Raw genomic sequence first — 14578 nt, forward strand, 5'->3', positions numbered from 1 at the left:
TTTTACATCTCCATTGTATCCAGAATTCACCATTAAACTACAAGTGATATTCCAATCCAACTAACGATTTTAACTGTTTACAATGCTCCTTAAGATAAGAGCATTGTAAATTTATTTCCCCCATTCCTTATTAAAATTTTGGTCTTCCTGATTTATGATTCTTCCGGCCATTTTAGCCACTTCGGCATAGTCCATCAATTTCATCTGCCATTTTTCTCTGGTAGGAACTTTATCTTCTTTCCCTCTCTAGGCCAATAACATCCACGCAGCCGTGGTCGCATACATAGATAGTCTTTTCTTCTCCCTTGGGATTTTGGCACCTAGAATTCCTAAAAGGAAGGCTTCAGGTTTTTTTTTAGCAAAGGTTATTTTAAACATTTTTTTCAACTCATTCTAGATCATTTTGCAAAATCCTTTTACTCGCTTTCCACCACATACAGTATGATAAAAGGTGCCTTCTTTCCCCTTAATTTCCAGCATACTTTTGAGCCTGTTTTAGTCATGGACTTAAATTCTATGGCTGTTTCTTTTTTTAAAAAATGTTTCTTCCGCCATACAGTGGTGGGAAAGTTGGAGGTGGGCGAGCGAAAGGAGGTGGAGACAAATGCAAAACTAAGCCAACAACCATTCTGGGTGGAATTCAGCATAGCACAAAAGAGATGGTTCTTCCCCCATGGAAGTATTCATAACCCCCCCAGAGTAGATTTTGGGGAGACACAGGGGCACTCAGTGGGAGGAGGGGGAAAAACCTTATTGTGGAAGCAGAAATCCTTGCCCTGACTCCCACTGGGTGGTTGAATCCAGCCCTGTATATTATAGAGAGAGAAAATGGCCGTATTGGAAACCTTTGAGGCTTCCTTTTCTTCTGATACATAAGCCATTTCTGCGACCCCCTTAGATGTAATGAGAATATGTCTAGGATGCAATTTATCCCCTTTGTTTGGGCTACGAGAAGTACTTTTATCCCCATAACTTGTGTATTCAAACAGCATTCTAACTCCTGAAATAATTCAGTATATTTCATTAAATGCAGCACGTTATGCCCATCATCAGTCTGAACCCACCCATCATTTTGACAAAAAGAACACCATCCACACGCCCAAGAAGCCCTGATCCTGCCATAGGCACCCATCTCATTGCACCTCTAGTGTGGAAACAGCCTGAGGCTAAAGGATGCTCTTTTAAATTGCCTTACTGCAAACTGAGACAAAAAAAAGGTTGCATTGATTTTTGCAGGCTCTTTGGACATTTACAGCCTGCCGGAAGGAAAATCTAATGTAACCCCACCAGGAGAGGTAGCGGCCTATGTGAATACACAACACATAAATATGGAAATCCTTCAGGCTCTTCAGGCAGATGCTGAAAACCTGTTTAGTGGAACAACAGAAAGTACCAAAGACAGCAGCCCAGAAAAAGATCTTTTTGACATGAGTAAGTTCCTCCTGAAAATTCTCTAAAAGCCTCTCTTTGAATTTTCCTTGCATCTCAGAACTCAGTATTTTGCCAACAATCATTCAGTTAATAGCTGTAAGGGAGGGGTGTTTCTTTAGCTGTTGTATTAGGCAGGACATGTGGCAACCCTATATAGAAAGGTAAAAAAGGTAAAGGGCCCCTGGACGGTTAAGTCCAGTCAAAGGCAACTATGGGGTTGCGGCACTCATCTTGCTTTCAGGCCGAGGGAGCCGGTGTTTGCCCACAGACAGCTTTCTGGGTCATGTGACCAGCAGGACTAAACCACTTCTGGCACAACAGAACACCATGATGGAAACCAGATTGCCCGGAAACGCTGTTTACCTTTCTGCCACAGGAGTACCTATTTATCTACTTGCGCTGGTGTGCTTTCGAACTGCTAGGTTGGCAGGAGCTGGGACAGAGCAATGGAGCTCACCCTGTTGCGGGGATTTGAACTGCCAACCTTCTGATCGGCAAGCCCAAGAGACTCAGTGGTTTAGACCACAGTGCCACTCGCGTTCTATACAGCCCCAAGAGGCTCAGTGGGTTAGATTACAGCTCCAGCCGTGTCCTGAATAAAGAAGCACACAATCACTGATAGGTCTACCCGCCATTGTGAGGCTCAAGCAATGAAGATGATGCCTCGCCAGCTGTTGCCATTGGCTGTGGGTTTCTTATGATGTCACAAAAGCACTTGGCAACTGAGTGGATATAAAGGCAGGCCAAGGGGAAAGCCCTTTTCTACTTCCAGCTGGACACGCCTGACAATGGATGTGACATTCAGCACTGCCCAGGTTTCTTCCACTTGGAGGAGGCAAACTGGTGAATGGAAGGAGGCAATCCTCTGGCAGTGGGATGCTAGGGAGTGATAATAAGGCAAGTTTGCTTGCTTGAAGGCTGCTGGTATCTGTGATTAGAAGCTGGTGGACGTCTCATGATGGACCTAACACTAGCTTCTGGCACAATGGGACACCGTGATGGAAACCAGAGCACACAGAAACACCATTTACCTTCCTGCCACCGCGGTACCTGTTTAACTACTTGCCCTGGTGTGCTTTTGAACTGCTAGGTTGGCAGGAACTGGGACAGAGCAATGGGAGCTCACTCTGTCACTCGAACCTCCGACCTTCCGATTGGCAAGCCCAAGAGGCTCAGTGGTTTAGACCACGGCGCCACCCATATCCTATACAACCCTATACAAGACCCCAGACATATATATCAGACTATGTGCCATCCATGGTCTCTCCTTTAATTCCTTTTATGCTTTTACAACCTGTCCCAGATACAGTTCCTTGCCTTGCTGCTTCCTGCCAGCCCACTTTCTCAGGGTCCCTGGAAATGACGTTGAGGAAGGAGAATTCCTCAAAGTCTCCCTCACCGCCCATGCAAATAAGGGCTGAGGTCTTCTTTTTTGCCTGCTGTGACAAAGACAGAATTGTGTGCCCTACAAAATGACAGCACATTGATCCAGAAAAACCAGAGAGTAATGATAGTTGAAAGAACTGAAACGCTACATTTCACGTATCTGAAAGATGGCAACTTTCTCACTTTAAAAGCCTGACAGGGGAAAGCAAAGCTATAAAACAGGCAGGAGGACAAAAAAAACTGAAGCCCTTGAACCTGTTGTCATAACTCTATTAGCCAAATGGACATCATTCTCCGTTTCTGTTGAGCAGAATGGGCAGAAATTTTCTTGAAAACTGTAATTGCCACAGCAGCAACTTTTGATCCTATACCTGCTGGGGTGCCTACTGAGGTATGTATTTGCTGCGCTAAAATCTAGAGACTTAGGAGAAATCCCTATTCTTAGTTTAGCACAGTTGTCATTTGCTCTGTTAATTTATTCGATTGAATTTACTGATCAGTGGGAGCACAATTTCTCCCCCTTATAATATATGATGATAATGATTTATTACTTATACCCCACCCATCTGGCCTGGCCTGCCCAGCCACTCTGGGCAGCTCTAAACAGAATATTTAAAACACAATAAAACATAAAACATTAAAACTTCCCTAAACAGGTCTGCCTTCAGATGTCTTCTAAAAGTCAGAAGGTTGTTTATTTCCTTGACATCTGATGGGAGGGCGTTGCACAGGGCGGGTGCCACTACTGAGAAGGCCCTCTGCCTGGTTCCCTATAACCTCACTTCTCGCAGTGAGGGAGTTGCCAGAAGGCCCTTAGAGCTGGACCTCAGTGTCCAGGTTGAATGATGGGGGTGGAGACGCTCCTTCAGGTATATAATCCAGAGGAAGTTAAGGGGATTTAAGATCCAACAGAAGAGACCTCAGCCTCCCAGCCTTCAGGTTGCTGCAAGATACCCAGACATCTTTCGTCAAGGCAGCGCTTTTATTGTAGGGAAACGCAACGAGTCACTGAACTGCGCTGAATTGCTGCCCTGCTGCTTATGCCACTAATTTGTATTTTTTACCCACCTTTACTAACAGGCCCTTTTGAAGATGCTCTCAAGAACCAAACCCCTGGGCCCATTTTGAACAAGGCTACCTCTGTTGAATGTACCAGCCCACTTCTTTCCAGAGCAGAAGGTGCGGCAGCAGAACTGAGCACAGAACCCTGGTATCAAGGGGAGATGAGCAGGAAAGAAGCCGAACAGCTCTTAAAGAAATGCGGAGACTTCCTGGTTAGGAAAAGCACCTCCAATCCAGGCTCGTACGTGCTGACTGGGTTACACAACGGACAAGCCAAGCACCTTCTCTTGGTGGATCCCGAAGGAACTGTAAGCATTTGACCCCAATGACGGGGAACAGATTGGGCTAGGCGATATTTGGTTTTCAAATATTTGGTGATATATCTCCAGCTAAAAATCACAATGTCTGAAATAAGGATGGAGCTATGTAGAGGCATTGGCAGGCTTCACAGTTTCCCCCCAAGTTGTGATGTTTGCATAGCACACACACACACACACACACACATCACAATTCGCAATATAATGCCAGGTCAAAAATTATGAAACCAATTTCATGATATGGACTGAAACTGGTTTTGGGCGATATATTGCTCAGCCCTAACACACATCATGATTTGTGCTATATTGCCAGGTAAAAAACCCCTATGAAACAGATATGACAATATGGGCTTCAAACTGGTTTCGGATGATATATTGATATACTGTCCAGCCCTAGAATACAGTAGTGGCCAAAATTGTGGAAACCTTTTGGGAAAAGCGTATTTCTGAGGTTTGGTGGCTCATAACACCACTTTTTTTGGAGTAATACCATAAAATTATATGTCAATGGAAAGATAATGTATCGGTAATGAAGAATGCAATGCAATAACTTTTGTGAAGGATTATTTATTGCAACAGCAGTCATGAAGAAGAAACGTGAAACACATAGAAAAAATGAGATATACAAAAATTCTCACCATGTCAGTTCATACTTAGTTGGGTAACATTTAGCTTCAATTACGGCCTTACAATGCCTTCCCATGGAGTGAACCAAGTTTTTTTTCAGTTCTGCAGCTGTAATAATGTGAAACCAAGATTGAATTATTGCCTCTATTACATTCTTCATTAAAGGAGTCCAAAATTTTAGCCACTAGTGTATTTTAGGGCTGGACAATATGTCAATATATAATCTGAAACCAGTTTGAAGACCATATTGTGATATCGGTTTCTTAATTTTTTTACCTGGCAATATAGCGTGAAGCATGATGTGTTACGGCTGAGCAATATACCATCCAAAACCAGTTTCAAGTCCATATCATGATATTGGTTTCATAATTTTTAGTGTAGATCTCTTTCTTCAAACCTTGTTAGTATAGAAACCCATGACTTCCCTTAACATAGTTTTGCACCAAAATGTGATAGGATGTTCAGGGCATGGTGTGCAGAAAGTCAGCAGTGGTTGATGGGGTCTTTTACCTGACTCCCCAACCTCAAGTTCACTGCCAGTTACAGCGACGGAAAAGGATGAGATTGACGGAGAGGTTGATGTGGTGCAAGTGCAGTGGCAAAGCCAATCAGATGTTCCCGCCACTGCTCTCGCACCACGCACCTTGCTCAGCTCCCTCTCCGTAACTGGCAGCGACCCCATCTTTGGGAAGCCCCATTCAGCCCTACCAGCTGCTGCTGATAGAACCAACAAAGCCTGATACCAGGGGTTGGCAAGGCTTACCGGGCATGGGCCGGATCACTCCTGCGGAGATCCTCCGTGGGCTGGACCAGTGCAACATGATGCTGGAAATCGCGTCTGTGCATGTCCGTGGCACCGGAAATCACTTCTGCGCATGCCCACACGCTGAAAATTGCACCTGTGAAGAAGCAATTTCTGGTGTCTGGACATGCGCAGAAGCGATTCCTGGTGCCGCAGACATCCACAGATGCGATTTCCGGCATCTGGGCACACGCAGAAGCGATTTCTGGAGCTGCAGAAGAGAGTCCCCATGCCGTGTTGCACCAGTTTAGCGCAGCGCGTGGGTACTCGCCGAGCGGGCGGCTCGGTTCAAGGGTGGCTCGTGGGCTAGTTAAACGGCCTCCGTGGGCCGCAGGTTGGGGACCACTGCCTTACACAGTGGTACCTCGGCTTTTGAATGTAATCTGCTCCGGAAGACCATTCGAGTTCCAAAATGTTCAAAAACCGAAAACTCAAAATGGAAACCTCAAAACGGAAAACTCAATACGGAAAACTCAATACGGAAGCCATGTGGCATGTTTGACTTCCGAGGTGTGTTCGGAAACCAAAGCATTTACTTCCGGGTCTATGGTGTTCGAGTTCCGAAACATTCATCAACGGAGACGTTCAAAAATCGAGGTACCGCTGTATTGTACAGTGGTACCTCAGGTTACATACGCTTCAGGTTACAGACTCCACTAACCCAGAAATATTACCTCAGGTTAAGAACTTTGCTTCTGAAGGAATGGGTTTCAGAAACCCATTCCTTCACTTCAGGATGAGAACAGAAATCGTGCTCCGGTGGTGCAGCAGCAGCAGGAGGCCCCATTAGCTAAAGTGGTGCTTCAGGTTAAGAACAGTTTCATGTTAAGAACGGACCTCCGGAACGAATTAAGTACTTAACCTGACGTACCACTGTATTAATATAATGTGCTCTCCAATCCCCAGGTGGTAAGAGCTCTCAGAGGTTGTCAGCGTATACTTTGGGTTTCTTTGAAATGAAAATAACTGGAGTTGTCTTTGTAATAATTGGTGTTTTTTTTGTTTTGTTTTTACACATATACACAGGTATAAGTTGGGAGGGCTCACAGCATCAACACTCTGACAAGTCCTGTTTCCCGTGCATTAGGTTACGGGGGGGGGGGCTGTCAAGGCCAAAGCTTTGGATTCAGCACAGAGAGGAAGCCAAGCCTCTGAGTCTCTTCCCAGTCCTGTCCAAGATGAGACTGGAGTCTGATGTTCTTTTTCACTCGTAGACTAGGGCCATTCAGAAAAAACTTTTTTTAAAAATAATGCTTGCTCCAAAGGTCTTATCTTACTACCCTAGGGATTATATAGCAATATCTGAAATTTCTGGCATATCAGTTAATATCTGGACCCTGCTCCACTGAATTGAAATTTTAGCCTTCACGACATAGGAAAACGGCCAAGTAAACAGCTATTTTCGTGGAGTTTTTTATGAACCGCCCTATCGTAGACGCCATCGCCTCCAGCCAGGGGAGTGGGGCAGAGTCCTGTTCCCGTTTGACCACTTTCTGGAGGCATCCCCAGCTTAGCAGTATCAGGGGCAACAAGTTACACGTTCTCTGCAAAGAGACAGCAGACCTGGCTGAAGCCATTAACACAACTAAAAGTTCCATTTGACCACTTCAGGAGAAGCCCACTTTACAGATATAAGACCAGAGGCTTGGAGTGGACTCTAAAGACAACATTTGGACTCCCACTGCCCCCTGTAATCCTCTAACAATGATTTCTTGCATGTCTTTAAGATGCCTCAAGATTTTTGCTGTGCTTTGTTGTTGCTGCTGCAACAGGCTAACACAGCCAACTTGCTGCGTGCAGAACCAATTTCCTTTTGAGGGTTGAACTCTGGATGCATATAGTATTTTAGTTAAAGGTAAAGGGACCCCTGACCGTTAGGTCCAGTCGCGGATGACTCTGGGGTTGCGGCGCTCATCTCGCTTTATTGGCTGAGGGATCCGGCGTACAGCTTCCGGGTCATGTGGCCAGCATGACTAAGCCACTTCTGGTGAACTAGAGCAGCACACAGAAACGCCGTTTACCTTCCTGCTGGAGCGGTACCTATTTATCTACTTGCACTTTGACGTGCTTTCGAACTGCTAGGTTGGCAGGAGCAGGGACCGAGCAACGGGAGCTCACCCCGTCGTGGGAATTCGAACCACCGACCTTCTGATCAGCAAGTCCCAGGCTCTGTGGTTTAACCCACAGCACCTCCCGCGTCCCAGTCTCCTAGTATCACCCGCTTATCTATGAATGACATGACAGGGGTGTGAGGAGAGCTCCACCTGCAGTTCCTCATCCCAGCGTGCCATTTCCATCAGAGCTCAGCAACATGTAATCTCTTTCTGTCAAAATTCAGAAACTCCCCTGTCAGCTTTTTCCTTAGTCACATCTTCTGGAAGGTGTATGTAACAGTTGAACGGAATAGTCACTGCAGTGTAGCCAACGCTTTCATGAGATGCAAGAGACATTTTGCTGGCTGGCTCACAGCTTCCCCTCAAGCAATGAATGCAACTCACACTGTTAACGCTAGAGGTCAGTCAGAGATTATTTTTGGAACTATTTCCAACAGAGGAGAATTCGCCTGAGGTTGCTGAAGTGTTTGTAGCAAGCCAAACGCTTCATGCAAACAAGAAAAGATATTTCATTTCCAAAGTGTGCTTCTGTCTGTGCCTCGCGGGTCAAAAAGCTGGTGAGTCTTTTGCCAATTTAGTGTTGAGAAAGATGTAGCTACCTTCCAAAATCTCTGACGTTCTCAAAACACATCCCTGCGCTGATGTTGGAAATTCCACTTTGCTCTCCCCATTGCTTGTTTACTCATTTATTTATAAGTGATTTGGACTAATTTCAAAAGCCCTCTGTAAGTGATTAGAGAAGACCTCTGGCACGAGAGATCTGCCTCTTCTGTGGGTAGGGAGAAAACTAAATAGGGGATGAGAGAAAGAGAATGCATGAACCCCTCCCCCAACAAATTCCCCAATAGAGTATCATTTGCATAATAATAATAATAATAATAATAATAATAATAATAATAATAGATGCACAATTAATTTTAATCAGATTAGGCTCATTGAAGTTAATGAACATGGTGAAGTTTGGCCCACTAATTTCAGTGGGTCTGTTCTGATTAAAACTTAGTGGCACACTACCCAATGATTTATAAAAATGCACAATGTTTTGTTTACATAGCGTTTTATATCAGCTGACCCACTGTAATGTAGTGGAGAGAGTATAGGGCTTAGACCAAGGAAATTCCTGCCAGGCCTTGTGGCTCACTGGCTTTCTATGTGTACTGGACTGAGGATAACGGATAAAATTCATTTGGCTAGTTTGGTCCTTAGCTTAAAGGTCAACATGATTATCAATAATAGTTAATTGTATTTCTATCCCACCCTTCTTCCCGAAGGAGCTCAGGGCAGCAAACAACAAAGGAACAAGATACAATAAAAAGGGAAATCATTTTTTACAAACCCACATTATTTAGAATTGCCATTTCTGTGGAACTTTTTTTTTTAAAAAAACATCTTTATTAAAAGTTCAAAAAGTACATAACTATATGTGCACCAGACATGGTGAGATGCAAACAAAAGAGAAACAGAACCCGTGCAGGAGGGAAAACAAAGGGGAGAGGGGGGAACCCAAAACTGTGTATTTTACAAGGTTGTTATTGTACTTCACCAGATCTTAACCTATTACAGTATTTGTAAGAATGGATTCCAAATATCATTGAATTTGTCCATGGCAAGTCTGCATTTATATGCAAGTTGTTCGTATGCTGTGAGTTTATATAAGTCTTCAATCCAATTGTAGAAGGGAGCCGCATTTTTATTTTTCCAGTTCATCAGTATCAGTCATTTTGCTGTGGTCAGGGCACGGAGAGTCCACTCATATTTTCCTTTTGTAAGGTTCTATGTGTTGGGTATATAATTCAAGAGGATATTTTGCTCTGTAATGTAAGGTTGTTCGGTATAGTTCTGTTGATGGTTTCAGTTACCTTCTGCCAAAAATCTTTCAATATAGGACAATGAAAAAACATATGTTTAGAGAAGCATTATCCCTATTGCATCTCCACGTTAGATACCCTAGACCAGGGGTCAGCAAACATTTTCAGCGGGGGGCCAGTCCACTGTCCCTCAGACCTTGTGGGGGGCCGGAATATATTTTGAAAAAAATATATGAATGAATTCCTATGCCCCACAAATAACCCAGAGATGCATTTTAAATAAAAGGACACATTCTACTCATGTAAAAAGACACTAATTCCCGGACCGTCTGTGGGCCGGATTTAATAGGTGATTGGGCCATATCCGGCCCCCGGGCCTTAGTTTGCCTACCCATGCCCTAGACAGCCCTTTTTAAAACAAACATAATGGGGTCCAGTATATTCTAAATATTATTTTTTTGTTGTATGAGCCTCAATTTAAGATCCAGAGAAACCCTTGTTAGAGCAATTGAAACAAGTTTCCCACTGTGTGGTCGAAATGGAGAGCTCTAATTCTTTATTCCAATCTTCCTCAGTACCTGTACATCAAATTGGTTTTCTAATAACAAAGATTTATATATGTTGGTGGCCGGGGTTTTTTTGTTGGGCCATTTCTGTGGAACATATACAGACTTTCTCCTTGCACCCTCTATTTTTCAGGTTCGTACAAAGGACCGCATATTTGACAGCATCAGCCACCTCATCAACCACCACCTGGAGAACAATTTGCCGATTGTTTCTTCCGGGAGTGAACTTTGTCTCCATCAGCCGGCAGAGAAAAAACAGTGACTCCCCAGCCCCTCACCTCATGGCAAAATATGTAGCTGTGTTGCTCACAAGCCACAGTCAGAAAGGAACTGCAAACCTTTGTCTGTAGAAAAAGAATATCACCAGTTTACGTTTTCTGTAGGTTAAAGAAATGCCATCCTGTGTGGTGCCAAGACGAAGAACATTCTTGTGGCTTTTCAGAGTCGGTAAAGAATGGCAAAAGTAGCAGGTTGGTGGGTTTTCTTCAAAACATGTAATCAAAGTGTTCCTGATTCCTTAATATGAATATTGACCGTGTACATACACACACATTCTATAGAAATACGGTAGATATTTATATTTTTGAAGACAGTCTGCTGAAGATAATGGGCCAAAAAAGAAAAAAGAAAAGCATTTTTAACTGAAGATACAAGAAATGAGTGATTGTCTAGATTAAACAATACTTACATCCGGTCTTGTTTCCCTGAGAAAATTGATGCAGGAAATCTCAAGGATAGTTTTATGATAAAATAAGCACAATAACAGAGAGAAAACAGACAAGATCCAATGATTAAATAGTGAGTGATGTAACACGAATCAATGAGCTAATATTTCAACAGGAAAAGTTAGCTTGAAGCAACTTTTCAAAGCATAATTCATTGTCTCTTAAGTACAAAAGCATTTCCCCCCCTCTCTTTCTGATGTCCCACTTAAATTCTTATATAAATGCTACTCCAAATTGTTTGTAATTTGTTTTGGCTTTGACTTGGTGTGATCTCTATGTGTATGAGGTATATGCATTGATTTTTCTAATAATATACCTTAAGATACAACTTTGATTTATTAAACACAGTGTTCGGTATTAAGACTCTTCTACATGTAACTTGCTCTTGTAGCAGAGAATATAAGGCTAAGAGGATGCCAGGAACATTTACATGTGTGTGATTTTTAAACATATATGCCATAGTCCCACAGTCATCACTGGTAACCGATCAGAGGTAACAGCCCCCAAATGTGTCCCCATCTGAATCAAACATTGAACAGGCCCTTCTGATGAGCAGAAATGCAACTGCCTGCTGATTCGCTGCACATTCCAGACAGGCAAAAATAATAATAAGTACCGTATCATTTAATTCATAAATGCTGAGATTAATTTGCACAAGTTTTTTGGGGGGGGCAGCAGCCTCCAGATATGATGGCTTAAGAAGAAGAAGAAGAAGAAGAAAAAGAAGAAGAAGAAGAAGAGGAGGAGGAGGAGGAGGAGGAGGAGGAGGAGTAGGAGTTTGGATTTGATATCCCGCTTTATCACTACCCGAAGGAGTCTCAAAGTGGCTAACATTCTCCTTTCCCTTCCTCCCCCACAACAAACACTCTGTGAGGTGAGTGGGGCTGAGAGACTTCAGAGAAGTGTGACTGGCCCAAGGTCACCCAGCAGCTGCAGGTGGAGGAGCGAACCCAGTTCCCCAGATTACGAGTCTAGCCCTCTTAACCACTACACCACACTGGCTCTCTTAAGCAAATAAACACAATAGAAGACATGCTCATGGAAGATAGGATCTATCGATGGCTATAAGTTATGCTAACTCAATGAAATACCCATGTACAGAGGTAGCATCTACACCAGAACGGCAGGTGTTGGGATAAACAATAGTGAATGAACATCCCTGTTCTGTCCTGCTTGTAGTCTTGTAAGCATTTGTTGCAACAGAAAGGTGGCAACTATGGGGTTGTGGTGCTCATCTCACTTTCAGGCTGAGGGAGCCGTTGTTTGTCCACAGACAGCTTTCCATGTCTTGTGGCCAGCATGACTAAACCACTTCTGGCACACAGAGGACTGTGACAGAAGCCAGAGTGAATGGAAACCCTACTTACCTTCTCACAGCAGCAGTACCTATTTATCTACTTGCACTGGTGTGCTTTCAAACTGCTAGGTTGGCAGGAGCTGGGACAGAGCAATGGGAGCTCACTCTGTCGCGGGGATTCAAACCGCCGACCTTCCGATCAGAAAGCCCAAAAGGCTCAGTGGTTTAGACCACAGTGCTACCCATGTCCTGAATAAACAAGCACACAATCACTGATAGGTGCAGTTGCCATTGTGTGGCTCAAAGCAATGAAGACAATGCCTCCCCAGCTTTGCCATTGGCTGTGGGTTTCTTGTGATGTCACAAACGCCCTTGGCAACTGAGTGGATATATAGGCAGGCCAAGGGGAAAGCCCTTTTCTGTTTCCAGCAGGACACACCTGGCAATGGATGTGACATTCAGTACTGCCCAGGTTTCTTCCACTTGCAGGAGGCAAACTGGTGAATGAAATGAGGCAATCCTCTGGCAGTGGGATGCTAGGGAGCGATAATAAGGCAAGTTTGCTTGTTTGAAGGCTGCTGGTATCTGTGATTAGAAGCTGGTGGACGTCTCATGATGGACCTAACACTAGCTTAGAAGATCAAAATATGAAAGCATGTTATGAATGGAAAATATCCCATAAAGAAATAGAGGAACACACGCTAGCAGTCTGCCTCCAGTTTCCCTTTCTTATCTCCATGGAATTATATTCTCTGCCTTGCTCTCATCTGCATGCTGTGTTGTTAAGTCATGAGAATTCATAAATGCTTATTGCATCGTACAGTAATTTCTAACAAGCAAAATTCCATATATTCACAAGGGAATTTAAAGAGAGGAAAATGTTTCGTGGGCGTAATTATGTGTAAGTGGTGTTTTCCATACATAGGGAGGTTTCAATTCTCACATTTTGCTTTAACGCAAGTGGCAAAACTCACACATTTTGGTGGAAGTAGATTCCATTCCAAGAATGTACACGTAAACAGACAGCTCAGTTTCATTGCTGCCGTCCAATTGAGATCAATGGCACTGAAGTAGGAATCAAAATAGCCATTGCCACTGAATATGTATGGTAAATAGTTACTGTCAGTCACACAATATTTTGCTGGAATTAAATATCCTCATAAAAAGGAAAGTAAAATGCAAATGAGGTTTGGCACAGCAGATCCATGATGCGTAATATATGCATTAAACTATAATTGTTTCCCCTAAATGGTGATAAAATAGGGATCTCAAAGGTACTCAAAGGTCTTCCAGACAATGCTGAACTTTTGCTTTCCTTTCCATTGCTTTCTCAGCAGGATTTTCAAAAGGAAGAACTGGGTGAGGTATATCGTTCACTAAATTTTATATTGGTAAATGAATATTGGGCTAATAGCTCTCCTGCTCAAGAAGGCTTTGTGCCACTAAGAATTGGGATCAATCATAAAGGTACACCTTGATTTAAAGGATATAGGGATACTGGAATTTCTTCTGCACTTTTCTGGCACCTAGGCTCTTGGATTGCACATTCAGCAAACATTTCATGGGCAGAAAAAAAAATAAGCATGAAATAGTTCAACCTTTGCCAATTTGTTGCCCTCTAGTTACAGTGTGTTGGACTACATGTCCTATCAGCCCCCAGCAGCAGACCCCTTTTGGCTGGGGCTGATAGGAGTTGTAGTCCAAAACAGCTGGAGGGCATCAGCTTGGTGGTGTGTGATATGAACTGTTCCTGCTGTGATTCACATGCTGGTCCTTCTGTGGTGCAGATGGGCAGGGGAACAGAAGCAGAATGACAGCTCAGCATGCACAGTATCCAAAAATGTTTTGCATAGAACTTTTCTAATGTTCTAGAGCAATCTTCCCCTCTATATGCTGCAAGAATAGACGAAAATTGTGAGAAAGCCTCTGGGTCAACAGGCTATACAGTGGTACCTCGAGTTACAAATGCCTCAGGTTACAAACGCTTCAGGTTACAAACTCCGCTAACTTGGAAGAGTTATCTCGAGTTGAGAACTTTGCCCCAGGATGAAAATGGAAATCGTGTTCTGGTGGCGCAGCACCAGCAAGAGGCCCCATTAGCGAAAGCACACCTCTAGTTAAGAACAGTTTCAGGTTAAGAACAGACCTCCGGAACGAATTAAGTTCATAACTAGAGGTACCACTGTATAAGCTTGAGACAGGAGGTGGGAGGAAATGCCTTCCAAATTTTAAACACAATGACCAGAGACTCCAAGGAAAATTTATTGAGCTGCATATTTTCTCAGAGGCATTTCTCTCCTATGTAGGAGCCAGACTTTGGGGGCCAGTGAGCACATCTGGAATTTTGAGAAAGGGCCCTTGAGCAGTAGATTCAAGATGGCTTCAGTGGGGCGAGGCATAACACAAAATGACTGCCGCACCAGAAAGAGAGACAGGATCACAA

General features: G+C 43.6%; 1 protein-coding gene across 4 annotated transcripts in view; it reads left to right on the forward strand.

Moving 5' to 3' along the window:
* Window positions 1-11263, forward strand: part of SHC3 (SHC adaptor protein 3) — a 55049-nt gene extending 43786 nt beyond the window's left edge. For 3 of the 4 annotated variants that reach the window (XM_053408162.1, XM_053408163.1, XM_053408161.1), the window contains 3 exons: window positions 1237-1431; window positions 3898-4187; window positions 10247-11263. In XM_053408162.1, the coding sequence (XP_053264137.1) occupies window positions 1237-1431; window positions 3898-4187; window positions 10247-10375 (614 nt within the window). In that variant the 3' untranslated portion in view covers window positions 10376-11263. The remainder of the gene's footprint in view (window positions 1-1236; window positions 1432-3897; window positions 4188-10246) is intronic. The other variant, XM_053408164.1, reaches the window with a different exon arrangement.
* Window positions 11264-14578: the final 3315 nt, after the last annotated feature.

This window comes from Podarcis raffonei, chromosome 11, assembly GCF_027172205.1.
Source record: "Podarcis raffonei isolate rPodRaf1 chromosome 11, rPodRaf1.pri, whole genome shotgun sequence".
Classification (NCBI taxonomy): Eukaryota; Metazoa; Chordata; class Lepidosauria; order Squamata; family Lacertidae; genus Podarcis; species Podarcis raffonei.